Here is a 26,969-nt window from a genome sequence, read left to right on the forward strand (position 1 = left end):
CCAAGAAGAAAGGAAACATGAATAGATCATCTTCCTCCCTCCTTTGCAGAGTATGGGGCTCTCATCTGCTCCATAATGAACACTTTGTCTTTAAGTTTAAGTTTTGACACCAAATAAAATAGGCAGTTCCATGTACACAGCACTTTGGGATATAGTTTCCTAAATGCAGTCCATCCCACACTCCCAGCTTATTGCTCCATCTAGAGGCAATACCTCTCTCAGTGATCAGGACTCTGTTTATGGGTGGTAACATATCCAGCTGCATGTCATCATCTAGACAATATGCATTCCTCTTTCACTTGATTTTTCCTGTGTATTTTTGAATGAATGAATGAATGAATGAATGAAAAAGCATCTCAGTGCCTCTATGCCAGACGCTATTCTAAGTCCTCAGGATTCCATCCCTGCCCTCTGGAGTTTATGTTTTAATGGGGAAAGACATCAAGGCATAGAGGAGTGAGGGCTAAGTAAGGGGATTTTTTTTATATAGGAATGACAACTGAATATCACCCTCTTTTCCAGAAGCACTCAGGATATTGAGTATTTTTCCCAAGAAAGGGGATGGGGCATGAACCCACTGTGGCAAATAGCAAGGTATCTCAAGAGTGTGTGGATGGATATGAAACATGGTGTGAGACCAGCAAGAGATAAGTGAGTTTGTATTCATTCATCCACCCATGAAGCTCAATCCCAGGTACAATGTTTGCCTGAGCTCTTTTGAGTAGAGGCCGATCTTGAGAAAATATTCTGGAACTTGTAGTTCACATAACATTATGCACAAACAAGAATATCTGGGAATCCCACTTTCAGGAACGTATTCACCTGGACTTTCTATAAAATAGCTTTCATTACAATGGTGAGCACTTGGAGCATGTCAAATGCCTTGTTTGATTTTGTTAAATTGCCATCATTAAATTATGTTATCACATATCTAGAGGAATCTTTTAATTTCTGCATGGAAGGCTTTGTTGGAAGGAATAAAACAAGCATTTATTATGTGCCTACTATATGCTAGACACAATGCTATATTCTCACAACAACCCTGGGAGGTATGTCTGTTGTCATTTTACAAATTAGGAAACTGAGGCAAATTGGGCCTAGTGACTTACACAGCTAGTAAGTCCCTTAGGCCATATTTGAACTCGGGTCTTCTTGACCTCAGGGCCATTGGAGTCCATCCTCTTGGCCACTTAGCTGCTTCTGTTGGAGAGGATACTTGGTATTGTTCTATATGGTCATTTGCTTTTTTTAGTTACCTGCAGACAGGAAGCACAGTAGGATCCTGCATTTTCTTCATCTTTTAGTCATCTGTATGACTGTAAGGATGTAAGGAAATTGTTGGTGAGAGCGTCATGAAGTTGATGTGTGTACGTAGATGTTATGGAGATGAAAAAATAAGCATTTGACTTGGCTGAAGTCTTTTGGCTTGACTTTTTTGGTAGTAAAAATATTGGTGATTTTTTTTCCTTTCCCACCCTATTGGTATCTTCCCCTCTCATATATCTTAGAAACTTTGTCTCTTTAAAATTGTGTTGCTTCCAGAGTGGGCTTACTTGGTGAGGCCCATACTACTGCCATACTATCTAACTACTTTATCTAAGATGCCATTTAAAAAAAAAAAATTTGGTAGTTTTACCATCATCTATTAGATGAGTAGAGTAGAAATAGAGAGTAGAAAAACTTGCAAGTCTGTTCCATTTTGGATCTATTTGTTGTCTTTCCAGCTTCATATCTAAATGCTTTGGGGATGACCTGGCTTATTAGTTGGATCCTAAGTGTTTTTCTGGCTCATGTTTCTCTCCACTGCTTTTTGTTGCCTTGCTGAGATCATAATACTCTTCTTCTGCCAGTTTCCTCTTTAGAGTTTTTTTGTTTGTTTGTTTTTGCAAATGAATTTTTACCCTAAATCAGGGTTGATCTCAGTTGTCAGGTCTTTTCATTTAGCAAGAAAACAAGCATTTGCTGGTTGAAGTGGTTTCTGGACTCCTTAGCCTCCTCATTGTGATGGCTGTCTTCACATCCACTGAAATTCACCACGGAATCATGATCGTCATCATAAATATTTTTACTTTAATCTGTTTTCCATTTTTCAGAGTTTGTTTCAGTATGACTTGATGGAGCTGTTGTCATTGAAAACAATCTTTTTCTTAATTTTCTTTTTTTTTATCTTTTTTTTTTAACCCTTAACTTCTGTGTATTGCCTCATAGGTGGAAGAGTGGTAAGGGTGGGCAATGGGGGTCAAGTGACTTGCCCAGGGTCACACAGCTGGGAAATGTCTGAGGCCGGATTCGAACCTAGGACCTCACGTCTCTAGGCCTGACTCAATCCACTGAGCTACCCAGCTGCCCCCATTATTTTTCTTTTCTAAGTTGTTGCTGATGTCAACTTTCTTTTTTAACCTCAACCTGATAGTGATCTTGGTCCTCCTTTATACTCTTTCTGAAGAGCCCTCCCTCTCCTCCTATAATTCTTTCTCCTGTTTCTCCTGCTTCTTAGAGGCAACTTCTCTATTTTGATCTTGATGGAAGGATGGGACTATGAAGAGTAAGTCATTCATTTACTACTTACTTGGAAAGATATCCTACCCAGACATACTAGGAGGGAGCAGCCACCAAGTCACCGTGGTGCTGCCATCTGCCATGGTTCCAGGACAGCCTCCATATTTTGAATGCCCTGAGCCATGCCTTTGGCCATTGCATTATCTCTCCTCTTTGGCCTCCTTTGCCCTAGCTGCTGTGGCTGCTTGAAGGAGATGCTGGAGACTTGGAGATAACCAGGATGATCACTATCAGGACCTGCTCAGCTTGTGGTCCTACCATTTCCATAGGTTGGAGAGGGCCTTTTTTTTTTTTTTTTTTAAATCATTGGGGATTGACCGAATTGCCCTGTTCTAAGTGAGGAAGCAAGTGGCATGATTTGTTTGGGGGGGGCGGGGGAACGACTTTCTACTTGCTTTGTCAGTCAGGCAGTAAACATTTTTTAAGTGCCTCCTTTGTGCCAGACACCGTGCTAAGCACTGGGGATCCAAAATGATGTAAAGACGTTCCTTGCCCTCAAGGAGCTCACAGTCTAATGGTGGAGACAACAACACACATCAAATTGAATTGAAATAAGATGGAAACAGGATAAATATGAAGTAAATGAGAAAGAGAAGCCTGAGGGCCTGGGCGGCTGAGGCCACATTCTCCCTACAGTAAGAGGGAAGGCAGAAGTGGGTAGGGTTTAAGGGGAAAGCTGATGAGGTCTGTTTTAGTCACGTTCAGTGTCTCCCTACCAATGTAATTGATTCACAGCCATGGGGCTTGACAAACTGGGTTTCAGGTGAAGCAGTTTCCAGGTTAGGAATACATTGATTGTTCAGCAGGCAGGCAGCGTTCCTAGGAGCATTCCTCTGAGGCCCAGTGACAAAGGATGATTTCAACTGGCTCTGTGTCTCTGGTTACAGACACAGCGATCAGCCTGCCCTGGGAGGAGCTCTTTATCCTCCCTCCCTCCCTGACTGCTCATATCTCACAGGTGAAAGAATCAGTCATCCCACACCCACTCCCCCCACCCCACCCCCATTTGTCACCCACTTTCTCTTACCTTAGGCAGGCTCTTTCCTGGCTCTGGGCTTTGTTTTTCCCTTGTGGATTTTGGATAGTCTCTAGGGCTTGTAGAGCTCTTATTTTCTATGTTCCCAAGTTCCTTCTGACTGTCTTTCCATATTCTCTGAGTTTTCTGTCTCCTCACATCTTAGCCTAGAGTTGGACACACTGTCAGCAGTGAATATTGATTAAATTAATTGATCCCTATTGACCCAGTCACCTGCAGCTCTAGGAGGTCTCTAGTTACCCTTCCAGAATGGTCCTGGTGGTAGCCCCATGGCCAGAGACCCAGCCCCTAGGACCTGTTAGCACCTAGTGCCCACAATTAGGCCAGGCCACACCGGGAGGGTCCCCTGAGTCCAGTGGACCTGCAGCAGAGGATTGCTTGGGATAATCAAGTGAGATCCTATTTGTAAAATGCTTAGCACAGGATCTGGCACACAGTAGGCACTTGATACAGGCTCCCTTCCTCCTCTCCCTCCCCACCTCATCCTTCTGCCAGATAGACATTGCTCAAACCCAGAAGGGGCTGTTTTTTGCTCTTATCCCTTCCTTCCCTGGAAGTTTGTCAGCAGCTTCCCCTTTCCAACAGAATAAAATCTGACCCTAGCCTGGCTTTCAGTCTTCTACATTTTGGCACCAGCCTGTCTTTTCAAGTCTTTATCCCTGGCTTCCCTTCCATTCCTGAACATTCAGGCATTCCTGGGCTGGCACTTCTTTCTTCCCCTCCACTTTGGTTGCCATTCTGTTCACCCTTCAAGGCTCAGCAGGTACTGCCTCTGGGAAGCCTTCCTTGAAGTTATCTCCTGTTACCTTGGGCCTCTTCTGTGCTTAGTGATCTGATTCCATTCTACTTATCTGCACACATGTCTTGATTCCAAGTGCCCTGAGAGTAAGAACTGTGTCTCATGCCTCCAGGCCTGAGTACTTGACACATTTTTTGGATGCTTAAAAACCCTCTTTGCCCTGGAGTTCCTCCCTCAGTTTGTCCAGATTTTCCCAGTTGCAGGGCTGGATGGGCCCTCCCGGACCTGAATATGGAATAGCAGGACTGAGCCAAGCAGGGGTGTGTGGAGGGGAGGCGCAGAAGGCCCTCCTTGACCTGGAGAGGGAAGGTCATAAGGTCTTAGATTGGGAGTCAGAAGGGCCTGGGGAGGTGATGAGGTGTTGACAAAACCGAGGCCTTCACAGGCTGACTGACTCAGCCGAGGTCCTACAGGGAGGAGGTCCCCGAGTGGGAATTCGAGCCCCGTGACCTCCAGACTGTCAGAGCAGGGAGAGCACCCCTTTGTCTAGGGAGAACTGAGCCCCCAGGGGACGGCTGGGGCATTAATTGGCCGGTGTCACGTGGCCCTTCCTGTCCCTGGTGACTCCATATCCCTGGTGAGGGAAGCTTTTCCATGACATGCATGCCAGGAGCCCAGAGGAGGGGAGGGAACAAACAGCTCCTTAAGGCCCCACTGGGCAGAGGGGGAATCTGGCTCGGTGTCATTCGTTAGGCTGCATTTTGTTGGGAGAGGATCTGAGCACAGATATTGTAAATACAGACACAGCCACACGCAACAGCCAGCAGCCATTTGGGGAGGAGGGATGACGGAGAAGAGATCAGGAAAATCTTCATGAAGAAGCTGGCCAAGCTGCTTCTGAAGGAGAGGAGGACATTCTGGGCATGTGCCCTGGCCAGTACAAAGGCCCAGGGCCCGGAGATGTGGACCTGTGTGTGAAGAACAGAGAACAGGCCCACTAGGTGTCTTATAGCATGGGAGGGGAGTGAAGACCATCAAGGCTGGAAAGATCACCAAAGGACAGGAAGGTGTTCAGAGCACTCACTGCCTAAGAGGAAGGGCAACCAGGACTTGGGGACCAGCGCCCCCTAACTTTCTCTTTCTCACTGTATTGGGCTCTGCTCCAGCCCTCTGGGGTCACCTCAAACAGGCACCTAGAATGCTAGATGCACCCTCGGGTGACAGGATCCCACCCGGAGAGCCAGAAGTGACCTTGGAGACAGGTCTCCAGCTCGCCCAGCACCTGGCTCTCCCTACATTGTCCAGGCTGGAAGCCCAGCGGCCCTCTGTAGGCCCAGTGCCCTTGCTTGCCAGCCTCCCCTGAGGTAGCCTGATGGCACATCTTCCCCCTCCTCCGCTTTTCTCCCTTTGGCAGGAGCAGAGGTTTAAGAGACTTTCTCGGGATCTGTCTCAGCTGGGATGTGAACCCTCGTCCTCTGAGTCCAGGCCAAGCCCCTCATTTTATTGATGAGAAAACCAAAGGCTTCAGGAGCTGTAATGAGTCTAGTTATGCATACCAGTGGCAGAGCTAATTGGATTTGAACTCGGGGTTTGGGACTCCATGTACACAGGTACCACCTGACCTTGTCACCTGGGTGTCCTCTGGCCTCTGCTGGTGCATATCCAGGCAAGATGTCCCTCTTATGGCCAGCTCCAGGGGGGAACCCCCATCTCGCTGCCTTCCTGGTGGGGCCGCCGTCAGGAGCCTCCCCAGAGCCCTGGGGCTGAGGCCCAGAAAGGACCACTCCCCTACGATGCGAGAGGGACACCCAAGGCCACCACCAAGTCAGTGTCACAGTCAGGATTTGAACCCAGGCCCCAGCCTCCCAAGCCAGAGTTCTTCCCGTCCTCCTGAGCACTGATCTTTGATCCCATCTTCTCCCATTTCCCATGATTACTTGCAGAACTGACTGCTGGGGGATTCCGGCCTTGGCTGTGTGCCCCAAGTAGTTTCCGCCTCCCTTGCAGAATGACGCTTCCCAGGTGTGAAACGTTCAAAACCAGGCCTTGTGCCCGACCCCCAGAAACCTCGGAGACGGAAGGAGACTGGAGAGCGGCCTTTGGGCAGGGAGGGGCTTCGGAGCAGAGATGAAGCAGACCACCGGTGGCCGGCCCTGTCTGGGGGGTGCTTGACCCTGCGGAGCCGTCAGTAATCCGATGCCCAGCTCCAGTTACCCCAGCCTGGACGCTAGTGACCGAGTGTGGTTTCAGGTGTTCTTTGGAGCCCGCCCGGCAGGGGTCGGCTTCCCAGCAGCCCCAGAATGTCGGGGTTCACTCAGCATCGCAGCCACACTGGCTCTGGGTTAGGAAAGAGACTTAAGCTGCAGCCCTCGATGTGGCCGAGCTGGGAGGGTCCTGGGTGTGAGTGGAGTCGCTGCCCACACACTCCGTAACCCGGGGCTCTCTTTCCTGAGCCTTTGGGTGCTCAGGCTGCCCGGCCTGCAGGGAGCATCTCGGAGCAGCTGGCCCAGCTAAGGTGGGCAGCCGTCCCCAGCACCCCCACCCCCACCCCGATGGTTTGGGGGCTTACACTGTGCCGGAGACCGTGAAAGGACAGACCAGGCTCCATTCCTGTTCCTGCCCTGGACTGGCAGAGTCCTGGGTTTGAATCCTGCTTCCAGTATTTACCTCAGCTTACTCTGGGCCAGTTAGTTAACCTCTCCAAGCTTCAGCATCTTCGTGTGGACACTTTTATTCCGTTAGTAGCTCCCTCACGGAGTTATTGAGGATCAGATGAGAGGCCAAATGTAAAGCAGGAGCCCCAGATAAGGCCTTGTGGCCCATCTCAAGTTGCTGCCTGCTCTGGGAATCTTCAGCATGTGATCAGTGTACTTCTCAGAAGGGCCATCCATAGGGGCAGCTGGCTGGCTCAGTGGATTGAGAGCCAGGCCTAGAGATGGGAGGTCCTGGGTTCAAATCCAGCCTCGGACACTTCCCAGCTGTGTGACCCTGGGCAAGTCACTTGACCCCCATTGCCCACCCTTACCACTCTTCTAACTAGGAGCCAATACACAGAAGTTAAGGGTTTAAAAAAACAAGAAAAAAAAAAGAAGGGCCATCTGCGTGGGCCTTTTCTCCACCGACCCTCAGGACTTCTTCTCCATCCTCAACTTCTCTACCCTGGGGCCAGCATGGAGGTGCAGCCCCTGGCTCTGTGCCCAGACCAATGCCAGCATGGCACTACCAGGTGGCATCCTCCCGGGCTGCCCTTGTGTGAGCCATGGAAATGCTCAGTGAGGGGGAGGAGGGGACGGGCAACACTCACTGCCCGACATGTGCTCAGCAGTGTGTCCTTGGGTGCCCCTGAAGGAGGAAGTGAATGATGGGGAAATAGAGATCGGTCGTCTGCCTCCTGGTTCATTGGGAGGCCCCGACCCCGGGAAGGTGAAGCGAAGCCTGAAATTTCAGAAAGCTGGAGAGGAGCAACTGGTGCTTGCGGAGGCTAGCCTCGGGATGCAAAGATCAAGGGGCTGAGGGGGCTAGCCTTGGGGTGCAAAGATTGAAGTTTGCTTCTCAGCTCGGAGGCAAGCTGCCTAGTGTCTCTCTGTCATAGTTTCCTCATCTGCATGGTCTTGGGAATTAAGAGGTTTTTAAACTGAAGGGTACTGAATGAATCGAAGCTGTTACATTGTCTTTCACAATTTTCACAAGTCTCACCACTGTGTGACCTTGAGCAAGTCCCTTCCCTTGTGCAGATGTTTCTTCCTTTACAAAATAAGAGACTTGGACAAGCTAAGACCATGGAAACTCTTCCACGTTTAATGGGCTCAAATTCTAGGGGGTGCCCTGGGCCACTCTGTTGGCAGGCCCGCAGCAAGGCTGTTAGGCCCAAGAGGAGGAGCCGAGTACAGCTCCCAGGTGCTGTCTACCTGACTGGGCGTGGAGGTGTGAAAGGCTGACCTCCCTCGGCCCCCACTAACTTTGAAAGGCTGAGGATCAGCCGGGGCAAAGATTAAGCCGACTGCTTTCTCTCACCCACATTCCCTTTTCTCCACGCCTGACACACCCTTCTCTTGACCTCAGCCCAGAATGTGACCGTGGAGGAGATCATTGGTGCCTACCAACAGGCCTGCCAGAAACTGAACTGCAAGCAGATCCCCAAGCTCATCAAGCAGATCCAGGTACCCCAAGGCAGGGGGGAGTGGGCAGTTATGGGGGAGGGGGACGATCCACTTTACTTCTTTCCTTCTCTGTTGACACTGACTTTAAGCTAAAATTGGAACTGCTCTAGGCTAAGGCCCTTCCCTGTTCTCGGGGCCTTCCTGACATTCACTCTGCTTCTAGCTCTGAATTTCTTTTGTCCGAAGGTCAAAAAGCCCACAAAATACTCTTCCCATGTGATGTAGTTTGACTCCTTGACTCATTTCTGTTTTCTTCCCTGGTAACATGGAGGTGGAGGTGTGATACACATTAGATGAGGATTCCCTGCAGCGCCTTACCATCTCCTGCCTACTCTCCAAGTCCAGTGGAATTCTAAAGCAGGCTTCGAGTGCTTTCCTCAGTTTCCTCCACTGAACCTTATGGGGACAGCTTGCCTCTGCTACAGAGCCAGTCACAAAAGAGTCCAGATTCGGGGAGTCCTTTGTTTCTAACAGTGATGATGCAGGAGGCCTGGGTTAGACCTATCTCTGCTGCTCATGCCACATAACTTGGAGCCTCTTTGTACAGGGCAAAACTAATTCTGAGACATTGTTAGGTGCTTGCCCAGGATCATAGTAGTAGTCAATCACAGGGAATCACAGGGTGGGGATTTGAGCTCCTCTCTTATGGCTACAGGATCCACGTTTGAGATCTCTGCTCTTCCTTGATACCTTGGCATGTCCTTTCCCCACTGCGGGGCTCAGAATCCCTGTTGGTAAGATGAGGGCAGCAGGGGACTCCTCAGCCCCCAACTAGCTGTGACTGTGGATCTTCTTGGGCCAGGGTCACAAGAGGCTCTGATTCTCCCAACCCTGGGCCTTCTCACCACCTGCCTTTATTCTCTGCAGGAGTTTACTGACTTGGCACACCGAATCGACTGCCTTGATCTGAAAGGTTGGTGTCCAGAGCTTCCCAGATCAGATGGGCCCTTCTCCTTTGGCCTGGGGCAGGGACAGGATAGAGGGCAGCCACGGAAGAGGGTTGGGTTGGGGCAGGTAGAGGCCAAGGCGCCAATCCTAGTTTTGCCCCATGTACCTGCGGCACTGGGAGTGTGGTTGAAGTTCCCGGGACCTCAGTGATTTCATCTTTGAAAAAGGCTCAAGGATCTCTGAGGTCCTTCCAGCTCTAGATCTTGGTATCAGAAGTGGCCAGGGAGGTCAGGACCTGTGGGCCTTCATCTTTGGGCCATAGGCCACAGTGTACAAGTTTGCTGGAATCACAGCTAGAGTTAGGCGTCCAGAGGTCTAGAGAGGTTAGACCAAGCAATAGTTTGGACCAGGGAGGATAGAGGTCAGAAGGCCAGAGTGAGAGGTCAAGGGAAAACCTGGGTGACCTGAAAAGAAGAATGTGAGTGACTCAAGGACTGGACACAGAACACACTCGAGATATGGAAGACTGTCGACCATTCTGGCTGCCGTGGTTCGTGGGTCAGTGTGTCCAGCTCAGAAGTCCTCTTTGTTTCAGAGGATTATTCTCCTTGGGGGTCAGGGTCCTTCCCTACTCTACAAAAACCAGGCCACAATCTCTTACATCCTTGCTGACTTCTGTAAGATTTCATCATAGCTTGAAACAGACCCCTGACTCAGCCTCACAGCAAGGGCCAGAATTCACCCCCAGTGGTTCATTGTTGTCCTTTGTTCTTGAAGAGGACCAAAAGGACACCACAATGTCAGAGTCAATGTCCAGTGTGTTCAAGTGTGGCCAGTCAGACCAGTAGAGCTCAGCAGGCTGTATCTCAGGTTGGGCACAGATACCCGGCACGAACATTTGGGATGGATCACCCCATCTCATAACAAGTCTGAGCCCCAGGCAGGGCCAGGGAGGTCTTTCTGTTTGTGGCCCAAGACCCTCATCTCCTGCTGCCTCTTCTTCCAGGAGAGAAGCTTGACTACAAGGCCTGCGAAGCCCTGGAGGAAATCTTCAAGCGACTGCAGTTCAAGGTGGTAGACTTGGAGCAGACAAGCCTGGATGAGGATGTGAGTGGGGCCCTGACCCTGAGGGAGCTGCCTAAGAATCCAGGAGGGAACAGAGGGGAGGAGGAGCTCTCGGGCCACCTCTGGCTCATTTTGTCTTGGCACTGCCAGTGTCTGGTACTCAGTAGCTGCTGAAGAAAAGCTTATTGGTTGGACAAGTAGGCAGGGGATTGGGTTAGACGAGAGGAGAGGATCCAGTGAAGTTACATTTGTGTGTGGTCAAGTTCTTCCACTTCCACAGAGGTGACGGCAGGCTTGGAGGTGGGAAGTCTGCCAGGACTGAAGCGTGCCTAAGCAGGGCCTGACGACTCCCACCCCAGGCTTCTCTGGTGCCATCTGCTCCCCTGAAGTTACAAAGAAGGGTTTTTTCTTCTTCCTTCCCTCAGGGGGCTTCTGCATTGTTTGACATGATAGAATACTATGAATCTGCCACCCATCTCAACATCTCCTTCAATAAGCACATTGGTACGAGAGGTTGGCAGGCTGCTGCCCACATGATGCGGAAGGTTGGTGTCTACCTCTGCTAAAACTCCCCCTGTTTGGTCCCAGGCCCCCCTCTCCAGGCGTTGGGAGGCCCCCTGGGGGTCTTCCTCAGTCCACCTTCTGTCAAGTGTCTGAGGGAAGAAGGCCTGGGCTTCCTGCCCAGTTCTCCAGCATGGAGGTGGATTTGGGGCCAGAGGACTATGAGGTGAACCTGCTCCCATGGGAAATGGCATAATGTCCCTTCAGGCCTCCCTTAGTCTCCAGAAGCATAGCATGGCCTTATGGAAAACCTCTGGGCCTTTCCCCCAGCCTCCCTAGTACTCGAGGACAGAATCATCCACAGATCTGAGAACCTTCAGGGGAGTAGCAGGCCTCTTGAGTAAGAGGGGCACATCCCGGGTGTTCTGGGTCTGTTGGAAGAGCAGAGCAGAAGGGATGTTGGATTCCTCCCCTCAGCCATAAGCAGACTGTTTGGGTTGGGGTACAGAGCGAGCAGAGGGCTCTGAGGATTGGCCACATGAACTCGTAAGACCGGGATTTGCTTGGTGTTATGTGTGGGTGGAGATTTCAGGAAGGCCTGGAACACCGAGGTGGGCCTGGAGACTTCTGCAAGCCCCAGGCCAGGGAGGTGCTGAGGAGAGATGGCAGCCAGCCACGGTGGTTCCCATCTGACCAGATGCTCCTCTGGCCCCTGTAGACGAACTGCCTGCAGTACCTGGATGCCCACAACACTCCCCTGCTGGATCACTCGGCCCCCTTTGTGGCACGGGCCCTGCGGATAAGCAGCAGTCTCACGGTGCTGCACTTGGAGAATGCCAGCCTGTCAGGGCGCCCGCTTGTACTTCTGGGTGAGGAGCAGCTCAGACCCAGAGACTTCCTGGACACGTCCCTTCTCTTGTGGCCCAGTGGGGAAATTGAATGTCATGCAGGGAATCGGCTATAGAGGCAAGACTCAACCCGAGCCTTCTGGGAGCAGATTCTGCTTCTGTCCCTGCCAGGCAGGGTGGCTTGGGCCTTCTGCCGCCCTCTCAGGAGAAGGAGACTTGGACCCACTTGGTGGTTTCTTAGGCCCTTTCAAGCTTTGGTGTTCTGGAGTTCTCAGGTTCTTACAGACTGACTCCTCACTGTGTTGTGGATAAAAGGTGGAGACGGAGCCCTTCCTTGAGTATTTACTAGGGCAATAATTCACAGTTTAATGGCTTCCACATTCAGAGTGATGTCCCCATATAGCAGGTTTGCTATGGGGAGGTATAGTCCAGGGTCCCCTCCATTGCTAAAGAAATGGGGTTCTACAGCAGGACCAGAGGGGTGGCAGACGGGAGGAGGAAGAAGGTGGCTGGGCTGACCCATCCCCTTGGGGTGTCCCTGGCAGCCACAGCCCTCAAGATGAACATGAATCTCCGGGAGCTCTACCTGGCAGACAACAAACTCAATGGGCTACAGGACTCAGCCCAGCTTGGGAACCTTCTCAAATTCAACTGCTCCATCCAGATTCTGGACCTTCGAAACAACCATGTTCTAGACTCAGGTGGGTAGGGGTAGCCATCTCCCCCTCAGAGGTAGTAGATTCAGCCAAACTGGAGAGGGAGAAGCATGTCTTCCTTGACAGAAAACAGGTGAAAAGAAAGCTTCCTAACCCAATTTGGTGGGAAGATTATTAGATCAGTAAGCTGGATTCCCTGGCTTGATGTGAGACCTTGGCCTTGTCTCTGCCTGGCCCTCAGATTCTCCATCTGTTAAGAAGGGCAGTGAGAGGGTCCCAAGTGCCTGATCTTCTCCCTCCCCTCTCAGTTTTCAGGCTGTAAGTAGGACACTTGGGGAGAGGGAGGGCCCAAGAGCACCCCACAGACCAGCCTTTAGCTTGTTCCTCCAGGTCTGGCCTACATCTGTGAGGGTCTGAAGGAGCAGAGGAAGGGGTTGGCAACCCTTGTTCTTTGGAACAATCAGCTGACACACACAGGCATGGCTTTCCTGGGAATGACACTGGTGAGTTAAATGCACAAACCCAAAACGCCTTTTAAATTATTTTATTTTTATTTATTTTAAAATTAATATTTTATTTTTCTAATTATATATAATAATCTCTTAGATAAGTTTTCTGAAATTACAGGATATAAATTGTCTCCCTCCTTCTTTTCCCTCTCCCCTCCCCAATATGGTAAGCAATTTGATCTGGATTATACACGTCTTTATCATGAAAAGAATACTTCCATATTGGTCACGTAGTGAAAGAATAACCAAAGTCCAAAAATAAAAACATAAATAAAGGGAAAAATCATCTGCTTTGATCTGCATTCAGATTCTGACAATTTCTTTCTCTAGAGGGTAGATGGTATTCTTTGTCAGAAATCCCTCAGGGTTGTCCCGGATCATTGTATTGCTGAGAGTAGCTATTGCTGTGTACCATGTTCCCCTGGTTCTGCTTGTTTCACTTTGCATCAGTCCATGAAAGTCTTTCCAGGTTTTTCTGAGATTATCCTGTTCATTTCTTATAAGCCCTGTAGTGTTCCATTACTATTATCTACTATAATTTGTTCAGCCATTCCCTGCGTGATGACCATCCCCTCGATTTCCAATTCTGTGCCACAAAAACTAGTGCCATAAATCTTGTACAAATGAGTCCTTCTCCCTTTTTTAAAAATCTCTTTGGTGTACAGACTTAGTATTGGTATTACTGGACCAAAGGGTGTGCAGTTTTGTAGCCCTTTGAACATAGATCCAAATTGTCATCGGTTTACAACTCTACGAACAATGCATTAGTGTCCCACATTTGCCCCATCCCCTCTTAACATTTATCGTTGTCATTTCCTGTCACATTAACCAATCTTGACTACAGATAACTTTGCTTTCTTCAACTGAAAACTATCTGTTCATATCCTTTGACAATTTGTCAATTGGGGAATGACTTATATTCTTATAAATGTGTCTTGGTTCTCTATAGATTTGAGAAATTAGATCTTTTTCAGAGAAATTTGTTGTAAAAATAATTTTTCCCAGTTGGTTGTTACCCCTCTAATCTTGGTTACATTAGTTTAGTTTGTACAAAACCTTTTAAATTTAAGATATTCAAAGTAATTAATTTTTTACTTCTTGTATTATCTATTCTGTCTTATTTTTCTTTTTTCTTGCCTTTTCTATCTCCTTTCAGTCTGTCCCTCGAAAGAGTTTACTTCTAACCACTGCCTAACCACTCTTCTAATTAGCCTTCCTTGCCCCCTAGCATCTTATTCTCTTCCTACTTCCCCATAGACTAAGCTAGATTTCTCTACCTAACTGAGTGTGGATGTTATTCTCTCTCTAAGCCAGTTCCAATGAGAATAAGGTTTGTTCGGGGGTGGGGAGTGGGGGAGGTGTTTGCACTCATCCTCCGTTTCACCATAATAGCTTTTCCTTATCCAAACTCTCCCCTTCCTCTTCTCTCAATACAATCCTATTTTTCACTCCTTGATTTTATTTTTTGATGTCATGTCATAATCAATTTATTCCTGCATCTCTCTCTATGTATAGTCCTTCTAACTGCCCTAAGAATGATAAAATTCTTGAGTTACAAGTATCATCTTCCCATAAAGCAATGTAAACAGTTTGACTTCATTAATCTCTTTAAGTTTTTTCTTTCCTGTTTACCTTTCTGTGCTTCTCTTGAGTCCTGTATTTAAACATCAGATTTTTTGTCCAGTTCTAGTCTTTTCATCAGGAATGCTCGTGTGGATTTTAAAATTAATATTCAATATCTCCAAAGTATAATGTTTATTAAGATTTGTTAATATTTAACTAGAGAGCTAGAGAACACAGGGAATGTTCCCCACTCACCTCACGTGGGAGAGGCAACAAGGACCAGTCACCACTCAATTCATGTGGAAGAGTGAGCATGGCTGAGTGAACCCAAACTATATATAGACTGCGTAAGGACACCCGTATACGAAAGGCAAAAGGAATTGTAGATGATACAGAAAGGAATTCTGGGCAAAATAGTTTTTAGGGGTTCAAGATTTTCCAACTATACACTTGGAAATCTTCTATTTGATTAAATGATCATTTTTTTTCTCTTGATAGGATATACTCAGTTTTGCTGAGTAGTTGATTCTTGGTTGAAGACCTAGCTTCTTTGCTGTCTGTAATATCATATTCTAAGTGCTCTGATCCGTTTATGTAGAAACTTCTAAGACCTGTTTAATCCTGACTGTGGTTCCATGATGATATTTAGATTTTTAGATTATTTAGATATTTGGCTGCTTGCAGTATTTTCTCCTTGGACTGGGAGCTCTGGAAGTTGGCCATAATATTCCTAGGAGTTTTACTTGGAGATCATTTTTAAGAGGTAGTTTCTTGCAATTTCTATTTTACCATCTGATTAAAGAATATCAGGAAAGTTTTCTTTGATAATTTGTTGTAATATGATATGTCGACTTTTTTTTTTTATCATAGCTTTCAGGTAGTCCAATAATTCTTTAAATGATCTTTTCTGGATCTGTTTTCCAGGTCCATTGTTTTTCCAATGAGATAGTTCATATTTTCTTGTATTTTTTCCATGCTTTTGAATTTATTGTATAGTTTCCTGATGTCTCATGAAGTCATTAGCTTTCACTTGCCCAGTTCTTATTTTTAAAGAACAATTTTTTCCATGATCTTTTGAACCTCCTTTTCCATTTGCTAATTCTACTTTTTAAGGAGTTTTTTTTCTTCATTGGGTCCTTGTACCTCTTCCCATTTGGCCATTTCTGCTTCTTAAGGAATTCTTCTCTTCAGTGGATTTTTGTGCCTCCTTTACTATTTGGTCAATTCTTTTTTAAATATATTACTTTACTTCTTGCATTATTTTCATTTCTTTTCCTCATTTTTCCTTTATCTCTCTCGTTTGATTTTTTTCAATCCCTTTTGAGCTTTTCCAGAACCTGAAACCAATTCTCAGTTTTCTTTGTTTTGCTTCTTTAATCTTACGTACCCCTTCTGAATTTGTGCCTTGCTCTACCTTGTCTCAGTAATAATTTTCTTTTTTTTTTTTTAAACCCTTACTTTCTGTCTTAGAATCAATACCAAATATCAATTCTAAGGCAGAAGAGCAGTAAGGGATAGGCAGTTGAGTTTAAGTGACTTGCCCAGGGTCACACATCCAGGAAGTATGACTTTTATTTTTATTTTAAAGGTGGGCTCTGTTCCTAGGGTAGAGGAGACACTCTCTTCAATGTCAGTGTTTTCTTGCAGCTCCTCTCAGCTCTAGTTCTAGAGGTCTTCAAGTTTCAGACTTTCTGAGGTGGTATGAGGGCCTGTGGGCTGAGAGTTCTGAAGCTGCCTCCCATTGCTGATACAGTCTCCATACCTTCTGGGCCTCACTGTGGGCTTTCGCCAGTCAGGCAGACTGTCAGGATGCTCTGCTGTTGGCTTAGGCAAGGGTCTCACTTGCTGACCTAGTCCTGGGTTCAGAACCTTAGGAGTAGGGGAGGGAGGGGTAAACCTCACCTGAGCTGTTGGTGTGGCTTTGTTGCAGATTTTGCTCCCCTCTTACCCCAGTGAAAGAGACCTTCTGACCCCACCTTTCAAATTACTTTCTGCAGGAAAATTGTCTCACACCGTCCACTTTTTGGTTTTGGCCCTCTAATATTTATTTTGAAGCTTTATTTTCAGAGAGATTCAAACCTTCCTGCCTTTACTGTGCCATTTTGGCTCTGCCTAGCCCCTACAGAGCCTTTGAATTTCTGAGGCTAGCTCATTTAGCATCGAGAAGGAGCTTAGAACTTGGGATGTCAGAGAATCCAGGACCCATCCCTAGCCCCAGATTTTACAGATAGAGAAGTAATTTGGAGCCAAGAAAGAGACTTACTTGAAGCCTAACAAGTCAACATCAGACATCTCTCAGCTCCCAGAAGGTAGGGTGGGGAGGAAGGAAGCTGGAGAAGGGCATGAGGAGACTATGAAGGAGTCGGCTTTAGACCTCATTGAGCTCCCTTCGCCAGGACACCAACCCCCTTGTTTCCCAAGATCTGACTACTAGGAAGCAAATCATAGAAGACCCCATCAGAGTTGGAGGAGCCCTTAGAGATGCTTTAGTCCAAGGCCCTAATTAGACTGTTGAAGAAGGCAGGGCCCAGGGGGTCTGCCCCATTGATTGGCTACTATAGGCCAGCTTATGACTGGCCATGGATCTCTTGTCTAGCTGTGGCTTGCCTCCTGGTGGGGAGGGGTGATTAGGAGGGGTCAGAAGATAAGGGAGAGAGACCAGCCAAGGCCTCCCAAGTCAGCTCCCTCAGAGCTCCTGGGATGGGATGGAGCTCAGACCCGGACTGCAGGCCTGAGGTTCTTGTTGCTCTGTTGTCCCCTGCTGCAACCCCAGGGCTTGGAGACCCCTCCGTTTCTCGAGTGTTTCCCTGGGCTTAGCTTCACCCATGATAATTGCCAGGCCAGGAGCCCCAGCTCCTTTCTTGACTGGACTCTCCTTGCCCTTGGGTGTGTCTCCCCAATTTCTCTTGTCCTCAGCCCCATACTCAGAGCCTGGAGACACTGAATCTGGGCCACAACCCTATTGGAAACGAAGGTGTCCGGAACCTCAAAAATGGACTGATTGGGAACCGCAGTGTGCTGCGTCTAGGACTAGCATCCACCAAACTCACATGCGAGGGTGAGAAGACAGGCGGCATTGAGGCTGAGCCTCAGAGGGAAGCTGGGAGAGGTCCAAGGGGAGTGAAGGGCCCGGGGGCCAGGGCTGAAGAAGAAGGGAGGAGGAGGGAAGACCCTGTTCTCCCCAGCTGAGGAAGAAGAGGATGGAGAAAGGGAACTGGGCAGGGGTGGGGATGGGGGGATGGAGGAGGGCTGCTGAGCACAGGCAGCCTTTGGCCCAAGGGAAGGACAGACCATGGGGAGCTTTGGCCACCTCTGAACAAAGCTTTGGTGCCACGGGCCCTTCTGGCCTTTGGCCTGGCTCAGAGGCCTCTTATCTCACTGGGGGCCCTGGGTGGGCTCGGCCTCCTCCCCAGGAGCTGTGGCAGTAGCAGAATTCATCGCCGAGAGCCCTCGCCTGCTTCGGCTGGACCTTCGGGAGAATGAGATCAAAACTGGAGGCCTGATGGCCCTGTCCTTGGCCCTCAAAGTCAATCAGTCGCTGCTGCGCCTCGACTTAGACCGGGAGCCCAAGAAGGAGGCAGTAAGTGGGGGCCTCCCCTAGCTCCTGGATCAGGAGACAGATCCCTAGGCCTGGGCTGGGGGCCAGGCCGATCTGGGGGTGCAGGGCCGGGGCAAGGCCCTTCCTGCAACAGCTCTGTCTGCACGCTTGGCAGGTAAAGAGCTTCATTGAAACCCAGAAAGCCCTCCTGGCAGAGATCCAGAACGGGTGCAAGCGCAACTTTGTCCTGGCCCGAGAAGAGGAGGAAAAGGAACAGCAACTACAGCTCTCGGCCTCCATGCCTGAGATCACGGTCACTGAGGCAGCCCCGGAGGAGGCCACGTTGCTGGGAGAGCTGGCAGACGAGGCCCAGGAGAACGGGGAGGTGGGAGGGGCCAGGCCAAAGGCCCCAGGGCCGGCCGAGGACTCGGATTCTGACACCGAGGACGAGGACGAGGATGAGGACGACGGGAGCCAAGAGGTTCAGACAGTGTGTGGCCCCGAGGCTCAGCTTTCCTCTGTTCCTGGGAACTCACTGAGCTCCGGGGATAGGACCCCCCCGGGTAGTCCAGCCTCCTCAGCCCCAGAGGCTGCACCCGAGAGCCCCAGCGGGCCTAGGCCGGAGGTGCCGGGTGCCGAAAAGCGCATCTCGGTGTCCAGCCCTGGCCGTGGACACAAAGTGTTCGTGGTGACTCGGGTGGAAAGCCCCCCAGAAAAGGTGGGCGAGCCCCCGGCCAACAGGTCAGGGGTCAGCCCTGGCCCTCCAGACCCACCACTGCCCAATGGGCTGAAGCCAGAGTTTGCTCGTGTACTTCCTGATTCCCCCACTGGACACGGAGGACCAGAGGGCAAGGGTGGAGGCTGTGGCCTGGAGCATGGTAAGCTTGGGCCCCAAGGCAGTGGGGGCTGCAGGAGTCCCTGTCCTCCTACTCCGGGGCTCCTCTCCTTCCCCCTCTCCCCCCAGCCCTGGCCCCAGAGGCAGACAGTGACTTTAGAGCCGGGGGAAGTGTGACAGCTCTGGCCTCGAGACCTTTGCCCAGTCAGTGCCACATTCTGTGAGTGGTCTTGACCAGAGCCTGCCCTGTGCGGTCTCAGGCACTGCTGGGTGTCTGAGAATCTCTGCTCTTGCTTGGCACATTGAGAGGAGGCCTGGGGGGAGGCATTAGCAGCCTGAAGCTAAGGCAGCCCCTTGCCCTGTTAGGCTGCTAGGGGAGCCCCGAGGGACCAAGGACATTGGGGGCACCAGGGTCCAGCTTGGGAGGAGGGAGGCAGTGTTAGGAAGCAGACCTGGGCCCGTCTCAGCCCAGGGGCCTCCCCGCTGGCAGGATGCCGGGGTCATTCTCCTCCCCTTTCCCAACCCGCAGAACTCAGCTGCCCCAAGAATGAGAAGGCGCTCGAAGAGCTACTTCTGGAAGCCAGTCAGGATTCGGGGCATGAGACACTGTGACGCTTGAGGTGAGGGCTGGAGGTGGGGGCCGGAGGGGTGGGGGTGGGGTGGGAACAAGGCCTCACTGGCTGCCTCTTCTCTTCCTCTCCCCCAGATCTCTCTCTGGTCAGGCTTCAATGATCTGAGACCCCGCCTGGGCCCCGGATCCAGACCGCACTCCATGCCAGCTCTCCAGGATGGGGCCGTCCCGGGCCAGTGTGGCCCACGGGGCCGGGGGAAAGCAGGCGCCTGAGGAAACGCTCCGAGGGACCCTGGGGAAGCGGATCGGCCCCCTTCCTTCCCTGGTCCCCCAGATCCCCATCTAAGCACCTCTATTTATTTCCCCCTCCCCTCTCTGAGGAAGGCCCAGAGGCCAGGCAGACAGGCCCAGGGGTTGGCAGGAGGCGGGTTCTCTCAGGGAGGCATGGGAGGGAGGTGAGCCCGGGGCGGTGGTGGTGAGCGGCACTGATCTGGGATGTGGCTGACAGCAGTAGAGCGGAGCCGGGCTGCAGAACAGAGCCCTGCCGGGAGGTGGGGAGAACCCGAGGGCTTGGGGGCGACCGAGAGGCTGAAGGTCAGAGCTCTCTACCCAAGTGCAATACATTTATCAGGGAGCAAAGGGGTGTCCGGGTGGGCCCCCCCCCCAGGTCAGACGGGCACCCTCGCAGAGGCAGGGAGCCCGCTCCTGGGCACTTTGCCTGGAGCTAGGCCTCTGAGGAAGAGGGAATGGGGTGAAGGGCAGGGAGCAGGCCCCGGTGGGGCCCTCCTCTCTCCCTGTGGCACACATCTCTGGTCAGACTTTTTCTATTAAATGCCTCCGTCGCCAGCATGGGGAGCCCCGAGTCCTTTATTCCCAGCTTCCTCTGTCGGCTGGTGGGTTATTGGAAACAATTTAAAAGGCCAGTTTGCCATCGATGGTGACCTGGGCCTGCTAGAGGAAGCTGTGTGTTGGCCCTCTGGGGTCGTCGGGAGACAGCCGTGTCCTCCCACCTGGGGAAAGGAAGGGATTTGAGGGTGAAGCATCGGGCGAGGGCACAGGGTGCAGCCATGTTCATCCTGACAAGGCCTGGGCGCCAGGTGACCTGTGATCCCGCCAGGATCTCCAGGGCAGCAGCCCTGGGGATGGGGACAGACAGGAAGGAGAGCTCATTGCCGAGCCAGCCTGGGGTCCATTTGAGGGAAGTTGAGGAGCTGGTTTTCCAGCAGAGGCCCCAATTCTGGGAGCTGCACGGGAGCTGCCGGCTGGGATGGGCGGCCCAGGCTCTTCCCCTCTTGCTGGGCACCTGTCATGCCCTGCCTTTCAGACTGAATAAAAAACTGGTTGGGCAGGCGGCCCAGAGCTGTGAGTGATGAGTGGGCCGCCCTCCCCTTCCCTCCCCAAAACTGTTACTTCCTCTGCCTTGGGTGAGGCGGGCTTGACAGCAGAGCCCTAATTAGCTAGCATGGTGGGGCAGCCTGGGAGGTGGCGAGGTGAGCTCATCCCATACTGGGCAGGGGCATCCTCCGGAAATGCCAACTTGGCCTCGAGGGGATGATCCGGCGGAGTGAGGCAGGAGGGCGTGGGGCCGGGCTGCACATGCCACTCTCCCACCCCACAAGCCCTGATCCCCCAACCACTGCCTGGGCCCCACGACGAGGAAGCTGGCCCTGGGAGCAAGCCGACTGGGACACATCTTTATTGCACTGAGATGAGCGGCTTCTGCCGGGACGCGCAGGCGCACACACGCTGCCTCGCCTGAGCTGGGATGGGGATAACACTGCTTCGAGGGTTTGGATGGGAGCCCGGAGGCTGCAGAGTCCGGTGGCACCAATGGCCTGGGGCTGCCAGAGGCTGCCCTCACTGGAAGGGGGCCGGACGGAGGGCCCCGATTGCTGCCTCTGGCCCATGGACCAGTGGGCCGCGGCTGCCTTTCTCATCAGCACTGGAGAGTAAGGGAGGTGGGACGCTTCTCCCACCTGCCTCCTGCCTCTACCTCCCCCAAATTCAAGAGACTGCGCTGGGCTTGCCAGTGGGGTTGGCCCGGGCCCGGTCCCGCGGGTGGGGGGGCGGCTTCTCCGAGTCGTGAGGGTCGCTGGGTGGGTTGAGGGCTCGAACGCTGCGGATGAGCCCCATCCTGCGGCGGATAGAGTGGTCCAGGTTGACCGTACAGTAGAGCAGACTTTGAGCCTCGGCCACAGTAAAAGGGAAGTCGACACCCAGGAAACGGGCAAAGAGCTCCGGGTCCCCGTCCAGGTCCACCACGTTCTGTAAGGCCTTGGTCATGGTGTGCAACTCCCGGGAATTGTCGTGGAAGATGCCCCAGAGTGGGGCCTGCGGGTCCGGCCCGCCCTCCACCTGCTGCCTGTCTTCCAGGCACTGGAGGGCCCAGCTGAGCCTGCAGGGCCACTGGTTGGCCAGGACCACCCAGGCCACCGCCTGCCTGGGTGTGGGCCTCAGGAGGCCGCCCCGGGCCTGGTGCTCGTGCAGCAGCCTCACGGTGATGGGCACCGTGTTGACGATGCGCCGCATGGACACCACGTTGTCGGGGATGTACTCGTACAGGCAGTCCTGCTCGTTGTGCAGGCAGAACAGGGCCTCCTGGATCCGCTGGCTGGCCTCGGCCTCCACGCTGCCCTGCTCCGGCCCCCCCGCGCCCGGCCCGGCCCCCGCCCCACCCGCGGCCGCCACCTCCACCCCGAGCAGCTCGGTGGCCTCGGCCTCGGGGGGCCCCTTGTGGCTGCCCCGCAGCTGCCGGGTGATGGCCCTGTAGAGCAGGTCGTCGCGGCTCTGCACGGCGTCCTCCAAGAAGCGCAGCTTGGTGCGGCGGCCCATGATGGGCACGGAGAAGGGCAGCGTGACCGTGCGGTTGAGGAAGAGGTAGCCGTTGTCGGCCACGCCCTTCATGGAGCCCGCGCTCTCGAGGCACGAGGCCAGGATGTGCGGGTCCACCACGAGGATGAAGATGAAGGGCGCGTGACTGTCGGACAGCAGCGTGTTGATGGCGTTGAGCACGCCCACCACGCGCTCCGGGTAGCACGTGTCCAGGCCCGTGACCTCGAGCACGATGCGCAGGCGCCGCCGCTGGAACACCTCCAGGAAGCGCAGGTAGTCGCAGAGCAGCTCCACCTCCTTCTTGACCTCGCACATGAAGCCCAGCTGGCTGCCGAACTTCTCGCGGCTCACCAGCCGCTCGATCTTCTTGCGCTGGCTCACGAACACGTGCTTGCCCACCGAGTAGAGCGCCATGAGCAGCCCCGAGCCCGACAGCGTGGTGGCCGCGCCGCCGAACGCCTTGAGCAGGCCCCCGTGGGCGGCCGCCGCCTCGCGCCCGGGGCCCCTGCCGCTGAAGGACAGGTAGAGGAGGCCGATGCCCAGTGCCAGCGCCGCGGCCAGCGCCAAGATGATGAGGCACACGCGGCGGCGGCAGTGCCACTCGCGCTGGCAGAAGTCCGGGGCCACGGCGGGCTTGTTGCCCACCACGGTGTAGAGGCTGAAGGGCAGCGCCCCGTAGTGGCTGCGGATGCCGTCGCACAGGGTGGTCACCAGCCCGGCCCACAGCTTGTCCGTGCCCGCGTACTGCCAGGCGCTGAAGCGCACGAACAGGAACTGCACGTTCTTCCGGCGCAGGTGCAGCTCCGTGATGACGGGCTGGTAGAAGACCAGGTACCAGAGCAGGCGCGGGAAGCCCCAGCCCCGCACGGGCCGCGGCTTCCACTGCACCTGCTGCAGCAGCTCCGCCTCCTGCTGGGCCGCCTCCTTCTGCATGAGAGCTTGGGGACACGGGGGCGGGGCGGGGTCAGGGGCGGGGCCGGCGGAGCGGGGCGGGGCCTCTCAGCCCGCCCTCGCCCCGCCCCGTGACCCCGAGGGACTCGGGCAGGTGCCCCGTAGATGTTTGGAAGATGAATGGCTGGAGCCCAGAGTAGGGCTCCGAATTGGGTTAGGCCTGGGCCAGGGATACGGGCCACGGGCCGGCCTCTGTTAAGAACTGGGCTAGAGGAGCAGAGAGCTGGCAAGGCAGAGAGGCTTCTGCCTCGGTTCTAAGACTGGGCGGGGCTCCCACCCGAAGCCCTGGGATAAGCCCCAGGGGCACTCCCGGGCCACCCGCTAGAGTGAGCAGGAAGCGCTGGGGACCAGAAGCCGGGCATGGCGGGGGGCCTCGGGGCGGCCCGGCTACCTGTGATCTTATCCAACATCATGTGTAGCCGACAGCCGAAGGGGGCATAGAAGCCCACGGTCACGGGCGTGGGCACGTGGCACAGCGTCTTGGACAGGCAGTTGCAGTAGATGTCGTCCTCCGTCACTATGTCTGCAAAGGAGACGGCGGGGCCGTGAGGCGGGGGCTGAGGCTCTGCCCCTCCCCCCTCCCGCAGACCAGAGCGAGAAGGCGACCCTCGACCCCCAGAAGCAGCCCTCCGTGTGCAACCTGGAAAACGCTACCAAGAGTGGCCAGCACCTGGGCCCCTTCCCCCATTTCCTAGATGCAGCGAAGGTGGAAGAACCATGGCGCCAGCGCCCCGACTGCTCACGCTCATCCCTCCCCCGGCTCCACTCCCTGCGCCAGACTCGGACCCGTTCCTCGCCCCAAGCCCAAATCCCTGAGCTTAGAGTCCATACACGTTCCAAGGCAGAAGAGCCACAAGGGCCCAGCAACGAGGTGAAGTGACTTGCCAGGAAGCATCTGAAGCCGAATTTGAACCCAGGACCTCAGCGCTCTCTCCACCCCCAGCTTAAGCCCTAATCACATCCTCTGAGACGCTTCTTGTACTGGAGCCTAACCCTAAGTAAGAGTAATTGCCGACCCTGCCTCGACTCCCCGCTTTGTAAACCCTGACACTGAGCACAGAGCGAGACTGAGCATATCCCACAGTGTTATATGATCGCTGCCTCCGGAACGTGCCACCAAAGGGGTATTTACAATCTGCTGGGCAAGGCCATTGCCAACAGGAAATCGGGGAAGGCTTCCTGGACAAAGTAGCATTTAAGTTGGGTTTTAAAGAACGGCCAGGACCTCGAGGGAGGGCCTCAAGGTCTAGGCACAGCGTAACCAAAGGCATGGAGACAGGCAAGCAGAAGACAAGCTCGTGGCCAGAGCTGCCCACTTTGACTGGAGCCAAGAAAGTGGAAGAAGCATGAAACAGTGATGCCAGGTCACGGAGGACCTCGAGGGCTGGGCACAACTTCAAACCTGTGCCCCCTGGCCAATGGGCACAAGAGTGGCCAGATCTACCCATAGCAGCGTCGGGGAGAGCCTGGATGGGGGGAGAGAATGGAGAGGGGGAGGGGGGCAGAGTCTATCCAGAGCCCTTCTTCCTTCCCACTGAGCTCCACTCCTTGGTCGGGTCCCCGGATCCAGCCTGCCTGGAACTCGAACCTCAACTATCAGGACTATCTAGGCAGAGCCAGTCACAGGACCGGCGGATGGGGCAGGTAGGGTGGAGGGGCCTGGCAGCCGTGGTCACCCTCCTCCCCTCTCAGGCGGGAGGCCATGAGGAAATAAAGCACCGCCAGGTGGGGTGGGAAGGTCAGGAAGCCACTTGCCCACGTTCTGAGCCCAAACCCAGCAGCGGCCTTGAAGGCGTGATCTCCAGCCTAGGCTAGGAGGCAACAGGAAGGATTCCAGAAGTGAGAGGAGCCCCAGCAGGAACCGGCGGCCTCGGAGCAGAGAGCCAGCGCCCAGAGCCCGGAGGAGCCCTGGAAGGATGACGACCGGCCGTGACCAAGAGCTGAAGGCCCTGAAGATGGGGGGGGGGGGGACATCCCCCTGCCCGAAAGGACCGGCAAGAGATTCCCAGAACGTGGGGCTGAGGAGAAAAGCTACAAACAGAGCCCAGAGCCCAGGAGAAGTGTCCAGGGGATGAGAACTACCACCAGAGAAGGAGCCAGAGCTACAGGCTCCGAGGGCCGGGAAGGGCCGGGCAAGGCTGGGCCCCCTGGCTTCTGGGACGCCGTCAGCCTTCGGGGATGGGGGCAAGCCCGGGTTCGAGATGGCAGCAGGAGGGGGAGTGCTTTCCGGTGGTGGACGGCCGCGCGCTGTCTTGTGGCCTTGGCCCACTGGGCAGCCCTGGGCACAGTCTTCACCCAGACCGTGCCGGTGCCGCAGGGGCGCTGGCTTGGGGGACGGGGGGGCAGTGCTTGACTGCCTAAGCCAATAGCCTCCATTTCTGGGGGCCTGGAAGGAAGGCGGCCTGGCCCGGGGATTCCCTGGGCATGACCTGTGAGTATGATGGGCAGAGGCCGAAGCCGGAGGCCGAGAAGTTGAGACATCCTGGCGCCGCTGGTGATGGACTCCTAGAAAGAAGGAAGGGGAGTAGAATGACCAGGCAGGAGCACAGGCCGGAGGGTAGCACAGGGTACTCGGGCACCTCGGAGGTAGCTGAGGCAGAGATGCTCACATCTGGGAAGGAGGTAAAAGAGCCCTGGGCTGCAAGGCCTTACCCCGGGGGTCCAGCCCCGACCGCCTTGGGACTATGGCCATGACTCCTTATTTTTAGGGCTCAGCTGCCCCCCCCCAATTGCCCCTCTGTAAAATGAGGAGGCCAAGCTATAGAGTCTGGTGTCCTTTCGGCTATAAAACACTGAAGGATGGAAGGAGGCGAGAGTCGCCGTCGTGGCCACATCTCTCCTGAGCCGATTTCTGTTTAGACAACTCGGGGAAGCGCCAAGTGGAGAAACAATGTGGCGTAATGTCTGAAGCTCCGGGGCCTGGGCTAGAGAAGAGGCGGGTAACCCCCTCCCCAGGCATCCTTCCCTCTCCCTCCTTCCAAGAAGAGGGGACCGAGGAAGGCAAGGGAAGAGGGTCCAAAGGAAGGAGTGTGGCCTCGGAAAAGGCCCGGCACCCCCAGTGTGGCCTCCGCGAAGGAGGTGGGGGGTGATGAAGAGGGTCAGCTGCCACCCACTCCCTCACCCGAGGGGCTAGAAGAATGAAGGCACAGTTAGGGGAGGAAAGGGCCCCCCCAGAGGCCTTCCTCCCTCCTTGTCCATCCTCCTCCCACCTACTGTTTGCCCTTCTCATTCCCCTCTCCCTGGCACCCTTTTCTTTTGCCCCTGGGGGCCCCCAGAAGGTGGCATAACACCCCCCATCTCAAAGGCTGCCTACCCCCCCAGCTCCAGGGCCCCCTGCGTCCCTCACTTCCAGGAAGGTTTTGGAAGCTAACAACGGCGCCCCCACCCAGGCTGGGCTCGTTTCCCCTCACCCCCACCTCAAAGGTCAGCTAGTGTGCGTGGCCTGGCCCAGGCGGGCAGCACCCAAGGGAGACCCTCTCTACCTTTCCCCTGACACGTCTCAGGGTCGACAAAGCGATCTGGCCGGAAGCGAGCGTGGCCCTTGGAGGGCATCGTCCCGACGGTGCCCGCAGCAGCATAGGGCCCGGCCATAGGGAAGCGGAGCGCCTCGTCCGGTCGGCCACCTCTCACTGGGAATGAGAGGGGGGAAGATTAGGACGGGGAAGCGGGCGAGACGGGGCCTGCCCCCCCAGAGCGCGGGGGTCCGTTCAGAAGCCGG

At 53.8% G+C, this 26,969-nt stretch overlaps 2 protein-coding genes across 2 annotated transcripts in view; one reads left to right on the forward strand and one right to left on the reverse strand.

The window, feature by feature from the left end:
- PPP1R37 (protein phosphatase 1 regulatory subunit 37) overlaps positions 1–20,317 on the forward strand; it is a 42,151-nt gene extending 21,834 nt beyond the window's left edge. The window contains exons 2-13 of the mRNA XM_044668569.1: positions 8,397–8,494; positions 9,362–9,407; positions 10,389–10,489; positions 10,873–10,992; positions 11,667–11,817; positions 12,342–12,497; positions 12,843–12,955; positions 17,441–17,582; positions 17,938–18,104; positions 18,238–18,940; positions 19,427–19,517; positions 19,604–20,317. Coding sequence (XP_044524504.1) covers positions 8,397–8,494; positions 9,362–9,407; positions 10,389–10,489; positions 10,873–10,992; positions 11,667–11,817; positions 12,342–12,497; positions 12,843–12,955; positions 17,441–17,582; positions 17,938–18,104; positions 18,238–18,940; positions 19,427–19,509 — 1,880 coding nt within the window. The 3' untranslated portion in view covers positions 19,510–19,517; positions 19,604–20,317. The remainder of the gene's footprint in view (positions 1–8,396; positions 8,495–9,361; positions 9,408–10,388; positions 10,490–10,872; positions 10,993–11,666; positions 11,818–12,341; positions 12,498–12,842; positions 12,956–17,440; positions 17,583–17,937; positions 18,105–18,237; positions 18,941–19,426; positions 19,518–19,603) is intronic.
- An 838-nt stretch (positions 20,318–21,155) lies between these two features.
- The window catches only part of NKPD1 (NTPase KAP family P-loop domain containing 1), an 11,949-nt gene continuing 6,135 nt past the window's right edge, over positions 21,156–26,969 (reverse strand). The window contains exons 3-9 of the mRNA XM_044668570.1: positions 26,734–26,880; positions 26,373–26,380; positions 25,334–25,756; positions 24,876–25,057; positions 24,654–24,717; positions 23,643–23,901; positions 21,156–23,238 (exon numbers count right to left, since the gene is read on the reverse strand). Coding sequence (XP_044524505.1) covers positions 21,473–23,238; positions 23,643–23,901; positions 24,654–24,717; positions 24,876–25,057; positions 25,334–25,756; positions 26,373–26,380; positions 26,734–26,880 — 2,849 coding nt within the window. The 3' untranslated portion in view covers positions 21,156–21,472. The remainder of the gene's footprint in view (positions 23,239–23,642; positions 23,902–24,653; positions 24,718–24,875; positions 25,058–25,333; positions 25,757–26,372; positions 26,381–26,733; positions 26,881–26,969) is intronic.

This window comes from Gracilinanus agilis, chromosome 3, assembly GCF_016433145.1.
Source record: "Gracilinanus agilis isolate LMUSP501 chromosome 3, AgileGrace, whole genome shotgun sequence".
NCBI lineage: Eukaryota > Metazoa > Chordata > Mammalia > Didelphimorphia > Didelphidae > Gracilinanus > Gracilinanus agilis.